We start from the raw sequence: 27,825 nt of genomic DNA, 5'->3' as shown, positions 1-27,825 counted from the left end.
CACAATAAGTGCTCAGTAAATCCCTTTGATTGATTGCCCATTACCATGAATCTCGCTGATAAGTTTTCATGGGGTTTACACCTCAGTTACCGGAAAACTCGATACTCACTCCAGCCCTACAACTTGGGTGCACATCCGTATACTTTTCTATTTCCCTATTTGTAATTTATTTTAAAGTCTGTCTCCCACTGGAAAGTGTAAGCTTCTTGTGGGCAGGACTCTCGCCTTACTAACTCTCCTTATACTTGAACTTTCCCAAGTGTACAGTACAGTGTTTTGCACACAGCCCTCTGTAAATTCCACCGATTGTCAATTACCATGAATCTCACAGACATGTTTTCACTGTGTTGACCAGGGACTCAATTTCCAGAAAATATAAAACATCCTACTAATTTTCTGAAGGCCCAAACCACAACTTGGGTTACCAGTTTAAAATGAGCAATTCACAGTTTTAGATGAGAGACTCAAAAAACCCTGACGATACAAAGAGAAAACCAACATTCCTCCCCAGAAGGATGCAGCTGGGCTCCCATCAGAAACAAAAGCATTGAATTTCAGCCATATTAGGGTCTCCATAATCTCTCCAACCATTAGCGAACAACAGGAGGAAATAACCAGATATCCGAGGATATCCTCGGATTTTGAACTTGAAAATATCAATGGAACTTCATCACCTACAATGCATCTGGGGAAGGCCCCAGATGAAATGAAACGGTACACCAGTGGCATAATCCAAATTTCCCAGGCTTCTAAATTCTGAATTGACTTTCCTTTCCCCAGATTCTCTGGCCTTAAATGATGATTCTGCCTGTCATTCATTCAAGCATATTTACTGAGTGCTTACTGTGTACAAAGCACTGTACTAAGCTCTTGGAAAGTACACTATAGCAATAAGGAGAGACAATCCCTGCCCACAATGGGCTTACAGTCTAGAGGTGGAGGAGACAGGCCTCAAAACAAGTAAATAGGCATCAATATAGACAGAATTTTATTCAATCGTATTTACTGTGTGCAGAGCACTGTACTGAGCGCTTATACATATAAATATATATACATAAGCGCTGTGGGGTGGGGAGGCGATTAGAGCAAAGGGAACGAGTCGAGGTGATGCGGAAAGGAGGGGGAGCTGAGGAAAAGGGGGCTTAGTCTGGGAAAGTCTCTTGGAGGAGGAGTGCCTTCAGTAGGGCTTTGAAGGGGAAGAGTGATTGTTTGGAGGATTTGAGGAGGGAGGACGCTCCAGGCCAGAGGTAGGACTTGGGTCAGGGATCGGCAGCGAGCAGGCGAGATGGAGGCACAGTGAGAAGGTTAGCATCAGGGGAGCGGGGTGTGCGGGCTGGGATGTAGAAGAAGAGAAGGGAGGTGAGGTAAGAAGTGGCAAGGTGATGGAGAGCTTCAAAGCCAAGAGAGAGGAGTTTTAGGCCATCCTATCAGAATTATTAAACCATCCAATACATACACCTGCACTTCAGAAGGTTCCGTGTTAATTGGTCAGCAGTCAAAAGACAACCATCCTTCATTCATTCATTCATTCATTCATTCATTCAGATTTACTGAGTACTAAGCATTTGGGACAGTACAGTACAAGAATAAGCAAACACATTCCCCGCCCACAACAAGCTTACAGTCTAGATTTCCTCATCAATTAACCCACTGGCAGGCAAGTTAGTCCAACTGCAGTTCGCAAGACCTGGAGTATTTCTACACTTGCCCTGTGGCTTACACATACAATGCAGCAATAACTGCAAACATGCATTTCCCAACGGCGGGGGGCTGCAGGATGCCACTGCTCTAGCTTTTTGGGCAAAGACAGCAGTTCACCTTCCACAAGGGCCTGGGTGAGAGAGGGTTGGGTGGGGGGTGGGAGGGGCTGTGGAAGTCGGGTAGGACGGGGTGCCTGGTCGGAGAAGGGTTGCAGGGCCCAGCTCCTCGACCCCCAACCCCGATTCCGGCTGACTCCACTCACCCCTCTCCCCACCTAAGGAACATCTGGCGGCCACCACTTCCTCCTTCCCCCAACCCCCGCTCGCCAATCCCGTGGAAGGCGTGTTTTTGATCTGTATCACATATTGATTTGCAACTCTTCGGTTCATGAGGCTTGGCTGCCTCTGCCATCTGGACAGTGGCAGAGACAGAGGGTATGGGAGAACAACGGAAAGGGAGAAGCAGTGGGGCTAATGGAAAGGGCACAGGATGGTTTCTAATCCTGGCTCCATTTGCCTTCTCTGTGCCTCAGTTTCCTCATCTATTGTCCCACCAGTTTACGCTCTGACCCCTGTGTTGGAGATGAGCCTGGGCCTAATCTGCTTATACTGCATCTACTCCAGTGCTTGCCGCATAGTAAATACTTGCATACCACTATGATTATTAAAATAAACCAGTACACCGAAGGTATTGATTGGACTTGGAGGGGATGCATTTTGGAGGTGGGGTTTCTTCCATGAACTTCCTGACAATCCAACATTTGCACTGAAACGTAAGGATCAGCTACCCACATATTAGGTCGAAAATCAACTTAGGTTCAAAGAGCTCCGGTGGAAGAGTGATGCTAACAGTCCCACATTTGTAAATGAGACAAACAAGAACCAATACCTGCGTTTGTGTGCTTCCCTACATAATAAGAATAATAATGTTGGCATTTGTTAAGCGCTTACTATGTGCAGAGCACTGTTCTAAGCACTGGGGGAGATACAGGGTCATCAGGTTGTCCCACATGAGGCTCATGGTCTTCATCCCCATTTTACAGATGAGGGAACTGAGGCACAGAGAAGTGAAGTGACTTGCCCAGAGTCACACACCTGACAAGTGGCAGAGCTGGGATTCGAACCCATGGCCTCTGACTCCCAAGCCCGGGCTCTTTCCACTGAGCCACGCTGCTACATCACTTAGTGACAGACTAAATAAGAAATATAATACAAATAAAAAATAACAACGATGATAATGGCATTTGTTAAGTGCTTATTATGTGTCAAACACTGTTCTAAGAGCTGGAGTAGATACGAGGTAATCAGGTTGTCCCACGTGGGGCTCACGGTCTCAATCCCCATTTTAAAGACGAGATAACTGAGGCACGGAGAAGTTAAGTGACTTGCCCCAAGTCACACAGCTGCCAAGTGGCAGATCCAGGATTAGAACCCATGTCCTCTGACTCCCAAGCCCGTGCTCTTGCCACTAAGCCATGCTGTCATCTAACAAGACAAGTCAGAATTAGAAATGAGGATCATTACCTCAGTTGTGAGGGCTATTATGAAAAATTTAAGAAGCTTGACACACCAGGTGTCAATCACTCATCAATACCTAGAAATACACAAAGTTACTTCAGGTGTGGTGGCAATTATGGAAAACTTTAGAAGCTGGACACACTGGGCTTCAAACACTTTTTAAATATCCAAGTATGAAAATCATAGTGATAAATACCTGGAAATTACAAGGAAATTACACAATAACTGAATTCTTACCATCCAAGTGTTTGGAAAGGGACAACAACTCATCTAAGAATATTAAAACTAAAAAAGGAAATAAAATAAAACACAAATTACAGCATTAATGAAAAATGGAGGGGGGAAAAAGAAATCAACAAACCAAGAATGAACTACAGTTTCCTCATGACCATAATAACCCCTCTTACCAGCTCAGCTTTGCACAGTTGTCACGGCATTTTAAATGTATGAGACAATTCAGTCCCCAACAAAGAGGAGGGCTATCCCAGATGGCGCTCACTGAACCTCGCCACTCTGTTTACATTTGTGCACAACTGAGTGAAATAAAACACAGAGTAAACTGCATCAAACTGACACGTCATCGGAAAAGTTCCGCCGCGCGAATACGTATGGTGTCCAGATATCGCTCGCTGTCCCCCTGCTACTGCAAAACTCAGGATAAGTCTCCTAAAAACCTGATTTTTATTCAGAATTAAGTGATCTGACAATGCCTGTTGGTCTTAATACTTTCAAAATCTTTCCAGATAAAAATAGCTCAAAGTTGAATACATTAAGTTCATTTAAATTCTGACCTTTCACTTCTCAAATACCGTATTTTCTTCTCTCTCAGAATGTGCCAGCTTCTGCGTCTTCCCAATGACTTCAAAGTACTAGACCTCTACCAATCCAGTACATCAACCTTTATTACTCACAGGAGAGTAAGTTAGTAAAAATAAAGCTAGATTTGAAAAAAAAAATAAACCCACTAGGGATGAGATCACAGTCTGTGCAGGTACTGTGAACAAAACAAGCGACCCATTGTGCTCGAAAATAGAAAGACTTTCCGCTCCGTTCTGGGATGAAAGTCAAAATGTATAACATTAACCTCATCAGTGCTGAACAGTGTGTCCTTTAACATTATTATCACCTCAGTGCACTATAGTAGCCTCTTGTGATTAACTTTTATGATACTCATGAATAGGGGACTTGAAGCACATGGGGACTGTTCATTCTGGAGCACATACCCAGCCCTTTGGAGAAAGTCTCTCCCCTAGCGAATGTAGCAGAGTTTCCCAGTTAGGTACTGGAAATCCCATGGAGGGCATGACTGGGTCCAAACTGATTAGCTGGTATCTACCCCAGTTCTCAGTAAAGTGTCTGGTACATAGTAAGCGCTTAACCAATGCCATTGAAAAAAAAATCTTCTGGCTAACTGCCTGCCCTGCTAAATACAGCTCGTAAATCCTAAGTATGGAAAATGGCACCAGTCACCCCCATTATTATTTCCAGTTGCACTGAACTCTTCTTCCCTCCCAAATCTCTTTCTCCTAACTTTTCCACCACTGTTGACACCACCATCATCCTCCCCACATCTCTCTAGCCCAGAACCTTGGCACTGTCCTTCACTGCTTTCTCTCTTTCAGCTTGCATCAAATCCTGGGCAGTCATAAGCACTTAGTACAACGGTCTGCACACAGTAAGCGCTCAATAAATACGATCAAATGAATCAAATCCTGCCGGTTCTTCGCAATACCCCTAAAATCCGCCTCTTCCTCTCGATTCAAACAGTCAGCACACTGGTCCAAGCCTTGTACCCCATCTTGACAGGATATGCATCAGAGCTCTTTGTGGGCAGGGATTAGCTCTACTGTTATACTGTACTTACCCAAGCTCGGTAGAATGCTTTGCACACAGTAAGCGCTCAATAAATACAACTGAATGAACGAATGGTATTTACTGAGAATTTACTGTGTGCAGACCATTTTACTAAAGCTCTATCACAGAGTTGGCAAACATGTCCTCTGCCCACAAGGGGCTTTACAGTGACTATCAGGCTCCTCGCTGACTTCCCAACCTCCTTTCTCCCCCCTTCTAGTTCACCCCTAAAAATTGTCCAATAGTTGCCCATTCTAAAGAAGCAGTGAGGCTTAGTGGAAAAAGCACGGGGTTGGGAGTCAGAGGACGTGGGTTCTAATCCCGACTCCACCTGCCACTTGTCTGCTGTGTGCCCTGGGGCAGGTCACTTAACTTCTCTGTGCCTCAGTTACCTCACCTGTAAAATCTGGATTGAGACTATGAGCCTCACATGGGACAACCAAATTGCCTTGTATCTACCCCAGCGCTTAGAACAGCGCCTGGCACATAGTAAGTGCTTAACAAATACCAAAATTATTATTTTTATTCTCCACATTGACATGAAGGTGCTCTCAATCAGCCCTCTCCCCACTACTTATCTTTACTTCTTTCTCGGCACATGTGCCACCCCTCCCAAGCCAACCTACTGAGTGTGCCTCATTCTCATCTCTCTCACATGCCCTCCTTTCTGCCTGGAATTCCCTCGTCCTTCCCATCCAGCTGACCACTGCTCTCCCCATCTTCAAAGCCCTTCTGAAATCACAACTTCTCCACTGGGTCTTCCTTTATTAATCTCTCATCTCTCCAATCCGTTTCCCCCATTACAGTCACTGAAGCACTTCTATGTCACTTCAACATGTGACTCCTCACTCCTCCCCAACAGCACTTATCTAGGTAGCTTTAAATTCTGTTGTTACCCTCTGCTTTGTAAGTTATTTAAGTGTTTATCGCCTCCACTGGACCCTAAGCTCTTTAAGGGCAACGTTTGTGTCTCATAACCCTACTGTGCTCTCTCAAGGCCTTTCCACAGAGTAAGCAGTCAATAAATCCTACCGATCGGTTGACTGGGATGCCATAGGACTGAAGGGGCTCCTTCAGAAAAAATCAGCCAGGAGGAACGTTAGACAGGAGCATTTCTAGGACAAACTGAAAGGTTGTGCCCTATCAGACTGAGCACAGTTAATTTCTGCCTGTTTCCCCGGCATTACACCGTTAAGATTAGACTGTAAGCCCGTCAAACGGCAGGGACTGTCTCTATCTGTTGCCGACTTGTTCATCCCAAGCGCTTAGTACAGTGCTCTGCACATAGTAAGCGCTCAATAAATACTATTGAATGAATGAATGAACTTCTTGGAGGCAAATAATATGTCTTGCTTCTGGGGTATTATATCACACACTAAAGTAGCGTACTTAGCAGTCCACAGGTGATCAATTAACACCACTGACTGATTATTGATACATCTAGGGCATCCAATCATGACATTTTAGACAGCTGTCTATAAGTTAAAGACAAGAGACATGGTTGCTGCGCCCCCCACAGTGTAAAATAGGTGCTCTGAAAGGGAGACCCTAGCTAGACCATTGTTACAATAGCACTGGTTTGCATTTTATCTGATTCGTCTGCGGCTGCTCTGGTTTTTGCTGAGTCCCCAGCAGTAGAAGTGAGAAGTCCACAAAGCCGACCATCAAAAAGAAGAGCAAAAGGAGAGGTCAGAACAGAAATTCCAGTCTTTTCATCACCCCCCTACGTCCAGCTTTTGACTGTAGCAGCTGTGACGGTGAAGCCGATGAACTGGCTAATTATCGATGAATATCTTCTTCTCCATTCCCTCCACCAAGTCCATCCCTGGATGAGACATGCATAACTCTGCTGGTTTTACAATAGAATGAAAACCTAAAAGATGTTTCATGTTTAAAGTATTTACCCAACGACCGTTCAAGAGGCACGGCTCTGCCTGCTCTGGAAGGATGCCCTCTCACTGAGCTCCTCCCCAATTCTGTAACGGAGGCAGCAGATAGTTGGGGGTCCAGGAGAGGGGCTTCCACCCAGCCAGAAGTCCAAGCCTCATCACAGTTGGAGGTAGCTGGGGCCTTTCATGACTTAGGATAGTCTCAAGAGGCCTGATTCAGGCTGTGGGCCCTCTAGGAGGCAGATCCAGCCCTTAATAATAGTAATAATAATAATAATAATAACTGCATTTCAGTGGTTACTATGTTCCCAGCATTGTACTGGGTACTGGGGTAGATATAATATAAGCAGATTGGACATAGTCCCTTTCCCACATTGTGTTATGGTGTAAGGGGACACTGAGTTACAGAGAAAGCAAGTGGCCAGCCCCAGGTCACACAGTTTGCAAGTTGGGGGACTGCGATTTAGAATCGGGCCTACACTCTTTCCACTAGGCCTTGCTGCTTCTCTGGATAGGGAAATCGTCGAAACATCCTGTGTGGATCAGTGGAGGCATTTTTTTTTTATGCAAAAGCAGACACGGTGGTTTACTGATTCTTCCTCAGGCCAAGGCTCAAGTTTCTCTCTTTGTATTTCTTTGAATGATGGTTGGTGTGGGTTTGCTGGAATGAGTCTGCTTGACATAGTCCAGCAGATTTAATCAGTGTCACGTTCATCCAGACTGCTTCAATCCCTCATCTCAACAGCTGAAGGCCTGCATACCACACATTGGTTCCCTTGTCAAATCAGGGTTTTTCCAATGTTATGTTTAAGAATTCTGGCACCCACTCTAAGAGCCACTGCCCCTAGCTGTCTGGCTCTAAAACACAGAATGACTTCCCAAACTGGCTTTAGATGGCTGCTGCAGTTTAAAACCTCTTCAACAGCCCTGAGCATCCAAGCAATCAGACTATATTATTTGGCAGAGTGTTGCATGAAACACTTTCAACGTATTTTTTTTTTACCCTTCCAGCTAAGCTTCTCTTTAAAATCCTCCATTTTCCTAAAGAGCAGTAAACTTTGAATATTTGTCCTTCTTATTGTCCTTCTTACCACCAACAATGGAATTCATCCGTGAGCTAGCACGGGGAAGTGGGGAGGGCGAAGGCAACCAGCAGGATGCTTTGGAGATTTTAAAAATGGAGGTCCTCTACTGGCATTCAGAACCCAGTCCCTATAGGCTCCCTTAAGCTGCATTTCTATGATGCTCGGTCTGAAGGAGTATTTTGGTCTTGTTCCATCCACTACTTTCATGACCATTTTCCTTCAATTTGGCTCATCACGTAGACATTGCTCAACGCTAAACGGTATTTTTTAAAAGCTGGGGCACCTCCTGCTCTCTTCAGCTTGTGTAGAAAATGACTCCGGGCTGTACCGATCAAGCAAGCAATTGATAATATTTACTGAGCACTTATTCTGTGCAAAGCACTATACTAAGCACTTAGAAGAGAACAGTGAGTTCCCTGCCCTTGAGGAGTTTACAATCTAACCAGGGAAACAAACGTTAAAATACATTACCAGTAAATTACAGGTAAGGAGACAAAGATATGTACATAAATAAGTGCTGTAGTGGTAGAATTCTGGGGTCTGGCATACCCACATCAAAGGTATTCATACCAAACAGGGCTCCCTTCTGAATCCACCTCCTTCCTCTAGAACATAAGCTCCTTTGGGCAGGGAACGTGTAGTACATCAGTACATTGCTCTGTTACACAGTAAGTGCTCGATAAATAGGACTGATCGATTGATTCATCTGCTATCAAGCTGAAGCAGTAGCTTGGGATAGGGCAGTAGCCAAAAGAAAATGCTACTTTTACCAGAGGTCCCAGTCAAGGCATGAAATCCCTACCTTGTAGCCAGGCCTATAAAATACATTATCAGTCTGGCATGAACATGGGAATTTAACACCAATACTGCATTACCCACATCATAAAACATTTATCTTTATGTGGCCTAGTGGAAAGAACATTGGGCCTGGAGGCAGAGGACCTAGGTTCTAATCCTGGCTCCACAATTTACCTCCTGTGGGATCTTGGGAAATTCATTTAACTTCTCTGTGCCTCCGTTCCCTCATCTGCAAAATGGGGATTCAATGTCTGTTCTCCCACCCCTGGACTGAAAGCCCTGTGTGAAACCTGATGATCCTGTATCTGCCCCAGTGCTTAGGACAGTGCTTGCCACAGAGTAAGCACTGAAGAAATACCACAATTATTATTTATCTACTTGTGGAATAAGGGATAAAGCTGGAAAGGGACCTGATGTAACAAAGTATAAATGACTAGATTCCCTCATTTCCACCTCTCCCTGAATACCCTGAAGACGTATATCCATCAAGCCAACATGTTCACCTAAGATGCATTCTGCAAAGCTTTAGGAAACATCCCACCCCAGATTTTCCACCAGCATCTAAAAAGGCCCGCTCAGCACCCTAGCATGCAAATCACAATCAGAATTAATTAGCATTCAAACAGCAAAAAAAAAAGCTTAGCAAAATAGAGGTGCTATGGAAACCAAGGGATATTCTGAAGCATGCAGGCTTGAGTAATTAGTTTAGGTTTAACCTGGAGAAATTTGATAGTTAATTTATGCTGAAGTGGAATCCCCCTCCCCCTAAAAAAACTTCCTTCTAACTACGGCATCTGCAATCACTTAACCACAGTCCAGTCATTCATCAAATCTGTATGCACGACAGGAGTCCTGTCCGAGAGAAGCAGAGGCAGGACTAGCATTTTCCCACAAATCGAAATGGAGAGAAAGAAAAGTTGGAATTTCCTCTCACAGTGCATTTCTGATGGAACAACACACCACTCGCTATTTCGCTCTAATGCCGACCGCGTGTCCTTAATGGAGCTCATCGCTGGTGAAATCGACACTTTGCCAACTGTTGTCCTGACAGAAACGGGGCGGTCCAGTCTGCAAGGGGGCTGGAGGTGGCCTGGAAGGTGAGGGAAACTGAGGCCGCAACAGCAGAGCACTGGGCATAACAACCATGTGGATCTGCCTAGAGCAGGGTAGGCAAAAACAGTTCTATAACACACACACACATCATCGGGCATGAGATGAACACAACTACATGAGCTTTCCTTAAGGTATAGCTCTTCCAGAACACAACCCTCACATCCATTATTCATTCGGTAGTATTTATTGAGCACTTTCTGTGTGCAAAGCATCGTACTAAGCACTTGGGAGAGGACAATATAACTATAAACAGACACATTCCTTCCCCACCAGAGCCAGTAGGAGAACTATCTGAATTGTTCCTGACGGAGGCCCGGGCCAATGAATCGCTGATGTGCGAGTCCTCTTTAGTACTTGGGAAATTTCAGTAAATTCTCTGCATGCAGAGCAGTGGCAAGGACAGGTTTTTTGGGGACTACTGTATTTAGGATACAGTTTGGGTACATGTGTTTCCAAAAGGACAGCAATAATTTCCTGCTGCCCTCCAGAAAAGGCAATGGGGGGGGTTTCCTACTCCTGTAAGACAATGTGGTTGCAGAAGAGCTGCTTCAAAGCTCCGGCTTGCACTCTTGCACACAGTAAGCGCTCAATAAATATGTCTGAATGAATAATGTGTGTGAAGGTTGTGTTCTGAAAGAGCTATACATGAAGGATCAAGGCTCATCGCATGCCCAAGGATGAGTGCATGTTATAGACCTGTTTTTTCCCCACCCTGCTTTATCCAGGTCCATGAAGCAGGGGTTTGGACTTTAGTAATGAAGGACTATGGGTTTGCCCTGTGGGTCAGAGCTCGTCTCCACTACAGAGGCTTTCCCTGTGAACCATTCTTCTAAAGCAATCGATCCACGGTATTTATTGAGCGCTTACTGTGTGCAGAGCATTGTACTAAGCGCTTGGGAGAGGACAATACAAGGTAGTTGCAAGACACTGCAACTGCTCTTCAGTATATATGGACCATGTGTCTGTAACGGCCGTGGTGGCGAGGGAGAAAGGTGGGAAAGGGAGGGTAGGAGAAAAGGAAAGAGCTCATTCCCCAAACTGCCGAAGTACTAGAAGTTTACTGTTAAAAAACGCCTCATTCTTCAGGTTTCTGCCAAGCAAAATTATTGAAATGCACTGCCATCAAAAGCAAGAAAAGTATTTCCCACCCTTGTACATCATTCCCTTTATTGTGTGGTTTTTCTTGGAGCATCTTGGGTCTACAAGGCTCTTTTACCTTTAATAATAAAACAGCAGTATTTATTGAAGCACTGAATAGAGAATGTAGCAATAATTGGGCAAGTGCTAAACTCTGTGCCAGCACTTGGGAGAGAGCAACAGAATGAAGACATATAGTCCCTCCTTTCAGGAAGCTTCCAATTTAATGGGGACATAGAAAAAATGTTAATTACAAATAGTGGGAAAGTATTACAAATACTTCAGGATGAAAGAGCTGAATCAATAATGAGAAGTGGTGTTGCCTAATGGAAAAAGCCCAGGTCTGTGAGTCAAAGGGATTGAGTTCTGATCCTGACTCTGCCACTTGCCTGCTGTGTGATCTTGGGCAAGCCACTTAACTCCCCTGGGCCTCAGTTTTGTCATTTGAAATATGAGGATTAAATATCTGTTCTCCCTCTTAGACTGTGAGCCCTACTTAGGACAGGGACTGGTTTTGATCTGATTATCTTGTAATTACCCCAGTGCTTAGAACAGGACTTGGCACACAGTAAGCACTTAGGTACCACAATTACTGTTAAGAAATGCCCATTAAGTACTGAAGATAGGGAAAGTGCCCAAATACTAAGTGTGTTGATATATATGGACTATAAATTGTACACACTCATTTGTGCCGGAATGCATGTTTTCACAACCCATTTTGATACCCTGCAAGAGCAGAAGTGGGGTGTCAGAAAAAGCAGGGGGGCACACACAGGCAGCTTTGGATTTGGAGTAAGTTCTACAACGTGGGGTTCTGTAACACTTTATATAGGAGACCTGGATGGACTACAAATAAAAGCTCTGAGAATATTCCTTGAATACTTAAAAAGAGTCAAATCGAAACCAATTCCTGCATAGACGTTTCTTTTGTTTCGTTTCATTTCCCCACAATTTAACAGAACTTATCTTTGAGGTCAAAAACCTAAACCCAAAATAGAATGAGCTGCTGCTATTTAACTACCACCAAACTGAAACCTGGAAATATGCTTTGACTGCCCTTAGATTCATATCCTATATGGGGAGTGAAAATGTTCGCTCTCCGACAAATCGGATAGAGCACGGGTCTGGAAGTCAGAAACCTGGGTTCTAATCCTGGCTCTGCCACCTGTCTGCTGTGTGACCTTAGGCAAGTCGCTTAATTTCTCCAGGCCTCAGTTACCTCACCTGCAAAATGGGGACTAAGACTATGAGCCCCATGTGGGACAGGGACTGTGTCCAACCTGATTACCCTGCATCTACCCAGTGCTTAATAATGATAATAATGTTGGCATTTGTTAAGCGATTATTATGTGCAAAGCACTGTTCTAAGCGCTGGGGGGAGATACAAGGTGATCGGGTGTCCCACGTGGAGCTCACAGTCTTCATCCTCATCTTAAAGATGAGGTAACTGAGGCCCAGAGAAGTTAAGTGACTTGCCCAAAGTCACACAGCTGACAAGCGGCAGAGCCAGGATTAGAACCCATGACCTCTGGCTCACAAGCCTGTGCTCTTTCCACTGAGCCACGCTGCTTAGAACAATGCTTGGCACATTGTAAGTGCCTGATAAATGCCAATATTATTATTATTATCATTTAGTGGTATTTATTGAGTATATCCTTATATTCTGCCATTTCCCCAGCTGTAATTTATTTTAAGGTCTGTCTCCTCCTCAAAACTGTAAGCTCCTTTTTTATGGTATTTGTTAAGTGTTTATTATGTGCCAGACATGGTAATAAGCATGGGGTAGATTCAAGATAATCAGGTGGGACATAGTCCACATCCCAGATGGAGCTCACAGTCCTACCTCTTAGTAGTAGAAGAAGTAGAAGAGTAGAAGAACCTACTACTTTGAATTCCAGGCCTGTGTTTTATCCCCTAGGCCATATTGTTTCTCCCTGTCCTCCTTAAGGGGAGGGATCATGTCTACCGAGTCTATTGTATATACTCTTCCCAGGGCTTACTACAGTGTTCTGCACACTGTAGCTGCTCAATTAATACAACAGTATTGATTGCCTGACAGATCCTTCTCTACTCCATGGAACTCAATAGTCCACCACTGTAGCCTCAAAGACACTGTGACATCACCCTCTTGGCATCTAATGAACAGGATCTGGCCAATAAATTAATTTGAAATCATTTTGATTGAGTCGATTTTCCCCCTTGATTTTTTTTTTAATTTTTCTCGTTTAGTTTTGCTACTTGAAGCCTATTTCAAAGTACATAACTGTCAGCTGAAGAAATTCATCAAAAATAGCTAAAAAATTGAAGTGCAAGCTGGGAAATCCACAGGTGATTGTCACCTCTTTCGTATTCTCTGGTGGGATTTGCAAATCCTGAGAGTATCTTCTCATCATATCTGACTCGTGTCTACAAGCGTGTCTACGACAACCAGATGCACTTTCACACTGTTCAGAAACACAGTAAAAGATTACTTAGAGATTTGCTCTGAGGTTCTGCGTGTCTAAACCAGTTCCCCACCCTCCTCAGTTCCTTAAAACCCTGGCTGCTTAGATAAGAACTATCTTCTACCAAGACAGACACACGATGGTGACACTCACTTAAAACCATCACCCAGGACTATTGGCTGATGGTAATTTCCAATTTCTCCCAGAATCACCTTCAGTACACGCCTTTCCAAATGTGCCAAGCCACCGTCTAGCCATAAAATCATCTTCCAGTCACCATACACATTCTTAATCATTTTCCCTATGTACATCTGGGTCACTCATGCATTCCCTCACAAACAACATACAACCTCAAAAGCCACCTTTAATTCTCCTCCAATCAATCAGTCAAAAGTATTTATTGAGCCCTTACTATGTGCAGAGCTCTGTACTAAGCACTTGGGAGAATACAAAACAACAATAGATGATAGATATGTTCCCTGCCCATGAGGAGGGTACAAAGTAGAGGGGGAGACAGACATTAGCATAAATAAATTAACTCCGGATATGTAGATATGTGAAGAAAAATGGTAAGGTTTAAAAGGTTGTGTAGACCAGAACAAACAATAAAATGCCTGATTCTATTTATTGCTACTGTTCTTGTCTGTCCGTTTCCCCTGATTAGACTGTAAGGCCGTTAAAGGGCAGGGACTGTCTCTATCTGTTACCAATTTGTACATTCCAAGCGCTTAGTACAGTGCTCTGCACATAGTAAGCGCTCAATAAATACTATTGAATGAATGAAAAATAAAAAGCGTAATAATAAGTCTTCCCTTTTTAGGTTTAGGGAAAAAGGGAAGCCTTCTGAATTCTATCAGGATTAATTACTTCGGGTTGAGGTGATATTTCTGCTTGACCCATGATATATGCCTTGACCTTTGGAGAATGGGACCTTGTTTGTTGTTTTATATAGACACATGACAGTGCTTTGATTGTACCACTGAAAAAAAATTCCACATCTTAGTAGGAAAAAAAACCACTTTGATTTATCAACTTTAGTTTTATGGTGAGATTCCTAACCTTGACCCAGTTCTGCAAAGGGTGTTTTGTTGTTTTGGGTTTGTTTTTTTTTTTAAAGCATTCCTCTGACTGAGCTGAAGGTCCATGCTGCCAGATTCAAGCCAGATGTGTATCTAGCACACTGGAGCCTAAAATGGTAATGACCCAGACTAGTTAAAAAATGGCTGGATAGCATCCAGGATTTTCTTGTAGCTCTAGACACTAGAAATGGGGAGGATTTTAAACAAAGTTGAAAAAGCATAGAGAGAGAGGCATGTGTGACAGCCAGAAAATCCAGCAATAAGAGTACGCTTGAGGCAGTGATTAATATAAAGAAAGCATCATTGTGGACAAAGGGAAAAGAGGAAAAAAAACAAAGCACTATTTGGCAGAAACTCTGAAGAGACAGACAATGTAGACATGGACCTGGACCCCTTCCGTTTTGCTAATGGTTAACAGGACCAGAAGTCAGCATTATCAAGGCAGGACATTCACGGAGCAGCGTTTTGGCCATCAACTCTTTCCATAAACTTCTAGCACACGATGCCAAGTTACAACGGCCTGTTGGCAAAGGTTGCGGCTTCGATGGGTGAGGGGCCTCTCAGAGACCCTGGCAAGCAGTGCTTTCATCTACAGCAGGTTGGATACGATCCCAAAGAAGTAGGACCGTGGACTAGCGGATAGAGAACGAGCCTTGGAGTCAGAAGGACCCGAGTTCTAATCTTGTCTGCTGAGTGGCCTGGGCAAGTCACTTCTCTGTACCTCAGCTCCCTCATCTGTAAAACGCAGATTAAGACCGTGAGCCCCATGGGGGGCACAGACTGTGTCCAACCCAATCTGCTTGTATCCGCCCCAGCACTTAGTACAATTCCTGGCACACAGTAAGTGCTTAACAAATACCACAATTATTATTATTAAGAAGCCATGGAAAACGGTCTGCTGCTCTGAGCCTCATGTAGGACAGCGACAGGGTCTGATACATGATAGACTCATGTGTCTATCCCAGCCCTTAGTATAGTGCTTGGCACGAAATCAGGCCCTGACAAATATCACAACTGTTATCACGGGAAATTTTCAACTCCCCACGTCCACTTCCCCACAAATTATTCCAGATTCTTACTTGCCTCCTAAAGCCCTCAGGCCCCCAACCCCAATGACTCCGAGAGATGCTTTGTTGACCAAACAAATCACTCTAATTGAGCTCTCCAAACCACTCCCTCCCCTCCACACCTCCACCCACCCTCCATCATCAGAGCTTCTGCCCAGTTAAAAAACTGACCTCCTCTACCTGTGCTTCTGACCCCATCCCGACTCACCTTCTAAAAATATGGGTTCCCACTCCTACTCTCTCCCTGACTGCCACTTTCAACTGCTCATTCTCTGATGGTTCCTTCCCCTCTGCCTTCAAACATGCTCACATCGCCTCTACTCTAAAAGGAGGAATAAAATACTCTTTCTCCCCCATCAGTCTCACAAGCCATCTTCTTCCACCGGGGAAGGAAAATGTCATCACCCTGCAGCAGTGTGGCCCGGGGGAAAGAGTACAACCACTTATCCTATACGGCCTTGATTACTTCATCAGCCTCTTTGGTGACTTAGCCTCCTGGCTCTCCCCACTCCAGTCCATATTGCGCTCTGCTGCCCAGATTCTTTTTCTAGAAAAAAGTTCTGGACATTTTTCCCCACTCCTCAGCAAACTCCAATGGCTGCCCATCCACCTCCACCTGAAACAAAAACTGCTCACTATTGGCTTCAAAGCACTTAATCACCTTAACCCCCTCATACTTCACGTCCCTACTCTCCTACCACAATGCAGCCCGCACACTTTGCTCCTCTATTGCTAATGCTCTCCCTATACTTCGATCTCACCAACTCGTCCCCGACCCCTCGCCCAAGTACTACCTCTGGCCTAGAACACCCTCCCTACTCAAATGGGACAGACAATTACTCTTCCCTATCTTCAAAGCCCTACTGAAGGCACATCTCCTCCAAGAGGCCTTCTTTGACTAAGCCCTCCTTTCCTCATCTCCCACTCCCTGTCTCCCTGACTTGGCTCCCTTTATTTAAAATAATAATAATAAAGTTGGTATTTGTTAAGCGCTTACTATGTGCAGAGCACTGTTCTAAGCGCTGGGGTAGACACAGGGGAATCAGGTTGTCCCACGTGGGGCTCACAGTCTTAATCCCCATTTTACAGATGAGGGAACTGAGGCACAGAGAAGTGAAGTAACTTGCCCACAGTCACACAGCTGACAAGTGACAGAGCTGGGATTCAAACTCATGACCTCTGACTCCAAAGCCCATGCTCTTTCCACTGAGCCACGCTGCTTCTCTACTGAGCCCCCTTTATCCCCCTTCCCAGCCCCATAAGACTTATGTATAGACTATAAACTCTATAGTTGTGGGCAGGGAATGTGTCTGTTTATTGTTGTAATGTACTCTCCCAAGCACTCAGTACAGACCTCTGCACACAGTAAGCACACAATAACTACTAGTGATTGATTATCTTGTATCTACCTCAGCACTTAGTACAGTAGAATGTAAGGTGTACTTAAATACCACAATAAGTGTTGTGGTACTTAAGTGTCACACCCTGAAATCACCTCCCTTCTCTCCTTCTACAGCCCAGCTCCTCTGCCACTAATCTCCTCCCTGTGCCTCGTTTTTTGCCTGTCCCGCCGTCGAACCCTGGCCCACATCCTACCTCTGGCCTGGAATGCCCTCCCTCCGCACATCCGCCAAATTAGCTCTCTTCCCCCTTTCAAAGCCTTAATGAGAGCTCACCTCCTCCAGGAGGTCTTCCCAGACTGAGCCCCTTTTCCTCTGTTCCTCCTCCCCTCCACTGCCCCTACTCCCTCCCTCTGCTCTACCCCCTTCCCCAGCCCACAGCACTTGTGGATATTTCTACATATTTATTATTCTATTTGTTTTATTAATGATGTGCATATATGTATAATTCTATTTCTCTATTTTGAGGTTATTGAAGCCCACCTACTTGTTTCGTTTTGTTGTCTGTCTCCCCCTTCTAGACTGTGAGCCCGTTGCTGAGTAGGGATTGTCTCATCTGTTGCCTAATTGTACCGTCCAAGCGCTTAGTACAGTGCTCTGCACACAGTAAGAGCTCAATAAATATGACTGAATGAACGGCAGTTGGGGGGTTAATGAAGTGGGAAGATAAGAAAGCAGTAGGGGAAGGCTCCCCTCTTATAATTCTGATATGGTTGCTAACATCTGTCTGTTTTTCCCGGATCTGCTCCTTCCCCCTCATCCCAAGGACTATTTGTTGACCACACCCAGCCACCCCAGTCCACTCTTCCCCATCCAGGCACTCTTCACACCCTGATTAGACTAATTACTGTTTCACTCTCCTTTCTTGTCTCCCTGACTCCAGCCTTTCCCCTTTTCCAGTCCACACTTCCCCTTGCTGCCTAGTTCATTTTCTAAACCATTTTTCTGCACACATTATCATTATTATCATTATTATTTTTGTTGAGTGCTTACCATATGCCAAGCACTGTTCTAAGCACTGGGTAGATGTGAGTTAAGCAGGTTGGACACATTTCCTGTCCCACATGGGGCTCACACCCTTCATCCCCATTTTACAGATGAGGTAACTGAGACCCAGAGAATAATAATGTTGGTATTTGTTAAGCGCTTACTATGTGCCAAGCACTGTTCTAAGCGCTGGGGTAGACATAAGAGAAGTTAAGTGACTTGCCCAATGTCACAGAGCAGACATGTGGCAAATCTGGGATTAGAACCCAGGACCTTCTGACTCCCAGGCTCTATCCACTGAGCCATGCTCCTTCTCCCCACTCATCAAAAACCTTCTTTGGTTGCCCACCCCTCTCCCCACCAAGCAGAAATTCCTGATCGATGGTTTTAGGGCATTCCATTAGTTCTTTTTTTCAACTTATCCACTCTTTGCACCTTCACCTCAGCTCCCATTCATCATTCCTAACCCCCCTCTCTTCCTCCAACCTCTGACCCCTGGTTCTTGCCCTTCCTCCTACTTGGCATGACCTCTCAATTCCTAGCTAGTAGACCATAGCTCTCCCATTCTTCATAGCCCTCCAGAAATTTCACCTCCTCACCACTTTTGTTACACCTCCTCATTTATGCAGTCAAAACCCTCTACTGCCCGCCTGTACATTTCTCCTGGCATACTGTATGATTAAAGCCCTTTCACCCATATATAAGCCTTTCCATTCTCCTCTTCTTCCCAAATGTAATTCATCTGAGGCTTATCTCCATTGATGTTACTGACTGGGTCTTCTAACTCTAGTGTACTTTCCTAAGTGTATACTACAGTGTTCTGCACACAGAAGGCTCTGCTTAGGAGCAGAGAATGCATCTGCTAACCCTCAGTGATACCACTGATTGTTTGACTGGTTGACCGAATGAATACTACTGGTTGATGGACTGGTTACGGAGAAGGGAGAAAGGGGAAGCCTGGTTTCCTTTTCTGTCTCCACTTCTAGAAGAGACAGGTTAGCCACGAGCCCCTCTCCAGCCTAATGGTAAGATGTTTAGCCCCCCACCATTTTTGAAGGATTGACTCACATCCAACTGATTTCACCGGGAAGGTGTCACCAAAGGAAGTGAATGCCTCCCAGATCAATCCATCGGTAGTATTTATTGAGCACTGTGTGCACAACACTGGACTAAATACTTGGCACAATACAACAAAGTCCATAGACACATTCCCTGTCCAAAACAAGCTTACAGTCTCAAGTAGGAGACAGATATTAAAATACATTATAATAATAATAATAATAATAATGTTGGTATTTGTTAAGCGCTTACTATGTGCCGAGCACTGTTCTAAGCGCTGGGGTAGACATAGGGGAATCAGGTTGTCCCACGTGGGGCTCACAGTCTTAATCCCCATTTTACAGATGAGGGAACTGAGGCACAGAGAAGTTAAGTGACTTGCCCACAGTCACACAGCCGACAAGTGGCAGAGCTGGGATTCGAACTCAGGAGCCCTGACTCCAAAGCCCATGCTCTTTCCACAGAGCCACGCTGCTTCTCTATATGTATTATGAATGTTGTGGGACTGAGGGAGGGGTGAATATCAAGCGCTCAAAGGGAACAAGTTCATAGGCGAAGTAATAGTAATAATAATTGTATTTAAGTGCTTGCTATGTGCCAGGCACTGTACTAAGTGCTGGGCTGGATACAAGCCAATCGAGTTGAACACAGTCCCTGTGCCACGTGGGGCTCACATTCTCAATTCGCATTTTAGAGATGAGGTAACTGAGGCACAGAGAAGTGAAGTGACTTGTCCAACGTCACACAGCAGACAAGTGGCGGAGCCGGGACTAGAAACCACGACCTTCTGACTCCCAGGCCCAGGCTCTCTCCGCTACGCCACGCTGCTTCTCCGTAGAAGGGAGAGGGAGCAGGAGAAATGAGGGCTTAGTCAGGGAAGGGAGGACTTGGGATTTGAGACATAGCCATTCTGGAAAAAGGCCTGACTCAGAAGACTGAGGGTTCCTAGCTGAACTGTAATTGCCAGTGTCTCTTTACATGGAAATTCACATTGGCTGTAACCACCTCCAGAAAGAGCACCCCAAGGTGACTTCCCTGGGCAGGGGATGAGAGAGAAGAGTCAAGGATAACGCCAAGGTTACGGGGTTTAGACGGGAAGGATGGTGGTGCCGTCTACAGTGATGGGAAAGTCAAGGGGAGAACAGGGTTTGGGTGGGAAGAAAAGGAGCTCTGTTTAGGACACGTTAACCTTGAGGTGAGGGGAGAACACCCAAGTAGAGATCAGGGCTGGAGAGGTAGATTTGAGTATCATCCGCACAGAGGTGGTAGTTGAAGCCATGGGAGCGAATGAGTTCTCCAAGGGAGTGGGTGTAGATGGAAAATAGAAGGGGACCCAGAACTGCACCTTGACAGGGGGTGGGAGACAGAGGAGGAGCCCACGAAGGAGACTGAGAATGAGCGGCCAAAGAGATGAGGAGAACCGGGAGAGGACAGCGTCGGTGAAACCAAGGTCGGATAATGTTTCCAGGAGAAGGGGGTGGTAGACAGTGTCGAAGGCAGCTGAGAGGTAGAGGAGTAGGATGGAGTACAGGCCGTTAGTAATCAAGGACAAGATACCCTCCTCTTTCCTGAATTCTGTCCTCCTGCAAGCAATCCCCTTATCTCCAGGAAAAGGTTAAGGTCCTAGATCAAAGCAACCACGGATGACTTTGAAGTCCCAAGGGGGATTAATGTCCTTGTGTAAAATGGAAAGTTTTGTCATCAGAGTTGCAGTCTCCGAGCGCCGAGCTTGATTCTAAGACTGCAGGTGGTGACACAGCGTTCCCCGCCTACGCGGCCCCGTGCCCTCAGACCTCCCAGACGCTGATCCGGTTACCCACACAGTCATCCTCTGCACGGAACCAGCAAGAGCAGTGCTGGATAGTGCGGATGCTCCCGTTCCCATCACAACCACCACCGGCTAGGCCGAAATCTTAATGTGCCTTCTTTAGGAAGCAATGTGCCAGCCAACAATGAGGCGAGCACTAGAGAGCAGAACAGGGGTGGCAAGAAGAAGGCAGGAAAAACCGGAGCCTCCATTCTCTGGGACAAAATCTGGTTCAGCCAGCAGTAAGAGAAGGAGGAAGAGAAGGATGGCATCTTCAGGCTCTTTCCCTTACCACCTTCTACTGCCGATGCGGCTCTCAGCTGCCCTTGGGAGACTGTTGCTGAACTGTACATTCTGAGCACTTAGTACAGTGCTCTGCACATAGTAAGCGCTCAATAAATACTATTGAATAGAATAGACCGTAAGCTCCTGGAGGACAGGGATCATGTCTGACTACTGCACTCTCCCCAAAGCGTTTAGTACAGTGTTCTGAGCACAGCAGATTGTAAAGGCCTAGAGGCAGGGACCAGCTCTACTAGCTCTATTGCACTCCCTCAATCAATCAATTATTGGTACTGATTGAGTGCTTTTTGTGTACAGATTACCATCCTAATTGCTTGGGAGAGCAGAATACACAGATTTGGTAAACACATTCCCTGCCTACAACGAGCTTACAAACTAGAGAACACGAATAAATTATTTATAATATATAATCTGCGTAGCATAATAAAGCGGCATGGCCTAGTGGATAGAGAGCATGGGCCTGGGAGTCAGAAGGATGTGGGTTCTAATCCCTGCTCCACCACTTGTCTGCTGTGTGACCGGGGCAAATCAGTTAACTTCTCTGGGCCTCAGTTCCCTCATCTGTTACAAAGGGATTAAGACTGTGAGCCCTATGTGGGACAGGGACTGTGTCCAACCCAATTATTTTGTACCTACCCCAGAGTGTAGAACAGTATCTGACACATAGTAAGTGCTTAACAAATTGTCTTGTCTTAGGCGACCAAGTCAGCTCCGACCTATAGTGACATCATGGACAAATACCTATATATATATGTATATATATACATATATATACATATATATGTATATATATGTACATATATGTATATATACACACACACAAATACCTACATACGATATACTATATACCTACATACTTAAGTTTTCTGTGTGTATAACCCCACATGGGTCTACCTGATTACCCTGTATCTACCCCAGTGCTTAGAACAGTGTTTGGCACATAGTAAGTGCTCAATAAATACCATGATTAATTAATTATAGGGCATTTAGTACAGGGCCCTGCACAAAGTAAGCACTTAATACATAATGCTCATGTACTGATTCACTGCTCTGGTGAAAATGTCTGAGGTCATACATTAGTCTCTTTGAGCGTTTATTTTGTTGATGCATATGTGTCTCCGTGTCTAAGTGTCTGTCTCCTAAGTTTGTATCCCTCTGCGGTCTACAAAATGATGAAGGTTGAAATTTGGTTCACCAAATTCCACATCAGGATAAGGGGATACCTGAAGCTCGAGGAGGGTAAGTTAAAAAAAATACTGTAAGAAAACACTGTTTCCACAGCGGGTGGCTAGCATGTGGAATTCATTACCAAAGGAATCTGTGCAGGAAGAAAATATCATTAGGCTCAAGAGAGGTTTATTTAAATTCACGGAAAGTAACACATACTAGATTACTTAAGGAAAGTTTGGGTGGTAGACAGGAAAAGTTAGGGAATAGTGAATAGTGAATTCCTAAAAATTAAAATCAATGGCAAGGAGGACAACCATCACATGGCTTCTCTAAGCATCCTGATGGCACAGTGGAAGACAAAATACTGGGCTAGACAGGTTCTGTAATGGCATCTCTCATGTTCTCTTTTTCTTATGGCTTAGCATGAAAAAAAGCAACTATGAACTAAAAAGCAATGGTCTTCTCAGTGGATGTGTTAAACATCACTGAGTCATTACAACACTTTCTTCCTCCTTCCAAAAGAGGAAGGACACTCGGGTTACTTTCACAGTTTTAACTATGGAACCTCAATTCAAACTATAGGAGGTACACTAGATGGAAAGCTCCTTGAGTGTTGTAATCATGTTTACCAGCTCCATTATATTGCACTGCATTTTTCCACTCAGTAAGCACTTAATACCACAGATTTACTTAATGGGGCTTTGAGTTCAGGCCTTCTGCCCCAGGGCCAAGCTACATGGTGGGTTCTGTAAGCTCCCAGCAGGCAGAGGACACGCCTACCAACACCACTGCATTATACTCTCCCAAGCGCTTAGTACAGTGTTCTGCACACGGTATGTGCTTAATAAATACTACTGTTTGACTGATTGATTGATTGTAGCTTTGGGCCCCCCATCTATGACCTTTCCTCACCCTTTACATCTTGGAACTTCTCTCCCAACAGAACGGGACGGTGGTTGACGGAGGATATGTGCTACATATTGCATTCTGTTTCATCAAACAATGGTATTTATTGAGCGCTTGTGATAAGCAGAGTACTATTCTAAGCAATTGGGAGAGTGCAATACAAGAGAATAAGCTGTTTTCTTCTTGAATTATGTTCTTTTCATTGAATTCACCCAACTAATTCTTTCCCTGTGGTCAGCCCTCTAGACGATGTCCCTTAAGGACCAGGGACAGATTCTGAATCGAGGGTGCTTGTATTTCTGCCCAGTACTTATCTCAGTGAGCTGAGCTTCATAAGCACTTATAATGCTTACAGTGCCCTAGGGGACAGAACACGGGCCTGGAAGTCAGAGGACCTGGGTTCTAATTCCGGTTCCACCTCTTGTCTGTGAAATGGCCTGGATAAGTCAATTAACGTCTTTGTCCATCATCTGTAAAATGGGGATTAAGACTGTGTGCCATATGGAACATGGACTGTGACCAACCTGATTAACTTGTACCTATCTCAGTGCTTAGTACAGTGCCTGCAACTTAGTAAGGACCTAAAAATTACCACCACAAAAAAAAAAAGGAGGGGGCACAATGTCAAAGGAAGCAAGCAAGCCCCGTGCAAATTACAGGAGGCAGCCATGTGTACAACAAAGTGTTGGGCAGACCACTGTTCAGAACACTCTGAGAATACACCAACAACACAATCAATATATGTAAAAGTGACCTCCCAAAGGGTAAGGATGCTCAATCGATCAATCGATCAATCGCATTTATTGAGCACTTACTGTGTGCACAGTTCTATACAACAGAATTGAGAGACACATTCCCTGCCCACGAGGAGCTTGCTATCTAGAGGGGGAGATGGTCACGAATATAAATGTATAAATTACGGATTTGTACCTAAGTGCTGTGGGGCTGAGGGAGGGGGGAATAAATGGAGCGAATCAGAGCGAGGCAGAAGGGAGTGGGAAAAGAGGAAAGGAGGGCTTAGACAGGAAAGGCCTCTTGGAAGAGATGTGCCGACAGTAAGGCTTTGAAGGTGGAGAGACTAATTGTCAGTCAGATATGGAGAGAGAGGGCGTTCCAGGCCAGAGGCAGGATGTGTGACAACAAAGACACCTGCAAGGAGAGCGGCAGCAATTTTACAGCAGTTCTAAGGGAACAAAGGACCTCTGCCGATGTAGACAAAGAAAAACCATTTCTCTCCAGCCAGCCATCATGACCTACCAATGGCTAGTTGATGGCACCAGGACCACCTGGACAAAAAAATGACTCAGAGAGAAAAGCATTATTTGCGGTCGAACAATCAATTCACTCATATTTACTGAGCACTTACTGTGCGCAGAGAACTGTACTAAGCACTTGGAAAGTACAATTAGATTGGGACAGAGACAATCCCTACCCAACAACGGGCTCATGACCAACCCTTGAAAAGTCTTCTTCAGTGCAGTGAGACTCCCAGACTGAGTCCCAGACATCCACCCCCATGAAATAAATCATGCAGAGGTTACGTGGGTGAGTCCAGTAAAGAGAAGGTGGACAGTCATCAGTTTTCCACTGGGCAGTCTGGTTTACACGCAGCCACTTTCATTCCCTTTCTTTCATTTTCAGCAGCTCATCCTTCTGAATTTCTCAGCTCATTCATTTAATCATTCATTCAGTTGTACTTATTGAGCTCCTGTTGTATACAAATCATTGTAGTAAGCGTTTGGGAGAGTACAATATAACAGTAAACAGACATATTCCCTGCCCACAATAAGCTTACAGTATAGAGATCCTTGGGAGGGGAACACAGAAGCTCTGGAATAAATGCGGTTCAGCAGTTGCCCTTAGAGAAATGCTCATGTTATTATTGTACTCTTCCAAGCGTTTAGTACAGTGTTCTGCACACAGTAAGCGCTCAATAAATACGACTGAATTGAAGTGCTTAACAAATGCTGTGAAAAAAATGGAAAGCCGTAACCGATACACACCCAACTGCACTGTAATCTCCTAAACGTTTAGTACAACGCACTGCACACGGTAAGTGTTCAATAAATACCGCTGATTGATTGGGTTGGAGCGAGGAGAAGAGTCTGGAAAAGGAAGAATCCAGAGCCTCCTCGAGGGAGATGAGAGGCCCGGAGTGCATTTTTAAGTTCATGATGAGAGTCTCGAGAATCCCCAGTGTTTTGCGTGGGAATGGAGAGTCCCTAGAGCACCAGGAGTTGGAGGGAAGCAAAATGTCTTGGGCTTGAGGCAATAGGCAGGAGCGTACTGTGCCAGTAAATGACATGGGAGGGAGTCGGGGACGGAGAGAGTACATTCTGGGCTGCGCTTCTCTCACCCCTGCACCCTTCCTGGGATAGAGTCCAGTGCATCTAAAACAAATGGCAAGATAATTCTCACTGGAAATTGGCCAGGTAGAGATTACTAAGGTAGCATAACAATGTATCAGAGTCACCTGCATATTTAAAAGAAAGGCCTATTCACATGCCAGCCTTTCGGGATGTATTCACAGGGCAACCTTGAAGGGAAGGTCACAGCAGTACAGTTTTTCCAAGGGCTGCTGCTGACAGCTACAGAACTGTCTAGAAATGTTGCCGAATTGTACATCCCAAGCGCTTAGCACAGTGCTCTGCACATAGTGAGCGCTCAATAAATATGATTGAATGAATGAATGGAATATCTTAAAAGAATTTAAGGCGAATGTATATCTCATCGGATACTTATTGACTGCCAAAAATCAACACTACAGAGTAAGTTGATAGAGGTAACGTTATTTGTTACTTATCATAAATGGCCATTTCACAGTTGGGGAACACTTCTTAATCATAAGTAATCAAAAATCATGGCATAAATATAAAGCCAGAGGAAAAAGTGGACATTATCATTTGTAAATCCACAAGTAGAATTTCTTAATATCTGTACTGATAATATTTCTTGAGGACTACTGAACACTTAGAAGAGCAATGTACTGAACTATGAAAAAAATACAGAAATCACATCCTCCAAAATCCATCCACTTGCTCTTCCTTCCCCAAAAAAAGGTCAATGGTATTTACTGAGTGCTTACTGTGTGCACAGCACAGTACTAAGTGGTAGGGAGATTACAGGATCCCTGTCCACAAGGAGCTTAGTCTAGAAGAGCACATAATGAGCAAAAGAGGAGGGACATAAGTCAGTGAATGTTTTTGTTTCTCCTACCTAGCATAGCAGTGTGAAGTAGTGTGAACTAGAGAAAAGAACGTGGGCCCAGGAGTCGGAAGCCCTGGGTTCTAATCCTGGTTCCACCATGTTCCTGCCATGTGACCTTGGGCAAGTTACAACTTCTCAGTGCTGAAGTTCTCTCATCTGCAAAATTGGGATTCAATACTGGTTTTCCCTCCTATTTAGACTGTGAGCTCCATGTGGGATCTGATCATCTTGTATCTACTCCAGCCCTTAGTAAAGTGTTTGGCATACAGTAAGCGCTTAACAAATGACAGTTATCTTTATTATTATTATTATTATACGAAAATATCATTGCAAGGGAAAGGATGGCCAGTAGGAGCGTCAGACGGATAAAATTACATACAGGAATACTCATTTCTCTTCGCCTGGGCACCTTCTCAAATAACATAACTGATAAAACCACATATTTATAGAAATCTAATTACTACTTGCCAAACAACGACTACAAACATATGGCCAACCTGCAATGTGGAAAGGGGAACTCCAGAATTATGACTGTTGGGAAATTCCAAAAACATTTTCTCTTACAACAACAAAAGAATAAATAGGATACCTACGCACCTTGGCATGAAATACCTTGTCTCTCGATAACTTGCTTGCAGACGCTGCACCCTTTAGACTTTTTAAAGGACTTCTTCTTAAAAGTGTGGGAACTCGAAGTCAATTCTTCAGGCTGAAAAAGAGAAAGAAACCATGTCTTTTCTTTCTGCTTCTGCCATCTCTTTAAAAGGACAGCGTTCGGCCTATTGCCAAGTGCTGCCTGTTCTTTCTCCATAGTTTCTCTCAAATGCATCCGTTCCTTTCCACCCATCATCATTTTCACTGCAGCTCTTGTCATCTCCAAATTACACTGCCATATTGGCCATCTCTCTTTCGCCAAGCTTTCCACTCCTCAGGCTTTAGTACCCTATGGCAGCCTCAACCATCTTCCTAAAATGCCACTCCGCTCAAATTTCTGGCCCCCACCTAAAAAACCTCCTTTGGCTATTAATTCCCCTCCGCATTATCATTAGCTCCACAGGTGTTAATACTATTAGTATTGTTTTTGTCCGACTGTCTCCCCTGATTAGACTGTAAACCCATCAATGGGCAGGGACTGTCTCTATCTTTGCAGATTTGTACATTCCAAGCACTTAATACAGTGCTCTGCACATAGTAAGCGCTCAATAAATACTACTGAATGAATGAATTAAGCAACAATGCCAGGCAGCTGCTCCAAGTTTCCACCAGTTCTTTCCCTCTTACGGGCCCTTTTCACCCACTTCT

At 44.6% G+C, this 27,825-nt stretch overlaps 1 protein-coding gene across 5 annotated transcripts in view; it reads right to left on the bottom strand.

Moving 5' to 3' along the window:
- TNS3 (tensin 3) overlaps positions 1-27,825 on the bottom strand; it is a 343,445-nt gene that overhangs the window by 250,603 nt on the left and 65,017 nt on the right. For all 5 annotated transcript variants that reach the window (XM_029063073.2, XM_039911723.1, XM_029063070.2 and 2 more), the window contains exon 2: positions 27,121-27,232. Coding sequence is in view for 3 of the 5 variants with exons in the window: in XM_029063070.2 (XP_028918903.1) it covers positions 27,121-27,232 (112 nt within the window). In the remaining 2 variants the exon portion in view is untranslated. The remainder of the gene's footprint in view (positions 1-27,120; positions 27,233-27,825) is intronic.

Source organism: Ornithorhynchus anatinus, chromosome 4 (assembly GCF_004115215.2).
Source record: "Ornithorhynchus anatinus isolate Pmale09 chromosome 4, mOrnAna1.pri.v4, whole genome shotgun sequence".
Taxonomy (NCBI): domain Eukaryota; kingdom Metazoa; phylum Chordata; class Mammalia; order Monotremata; family Ornithorhynchidae; genus Ornithorhynchus; species Ornithorhynchus anatinus.
Note: the sequence above shows the minus strand (reverse complement) of the source record. Positions and strands in the feature narration are given on the sequence as shown.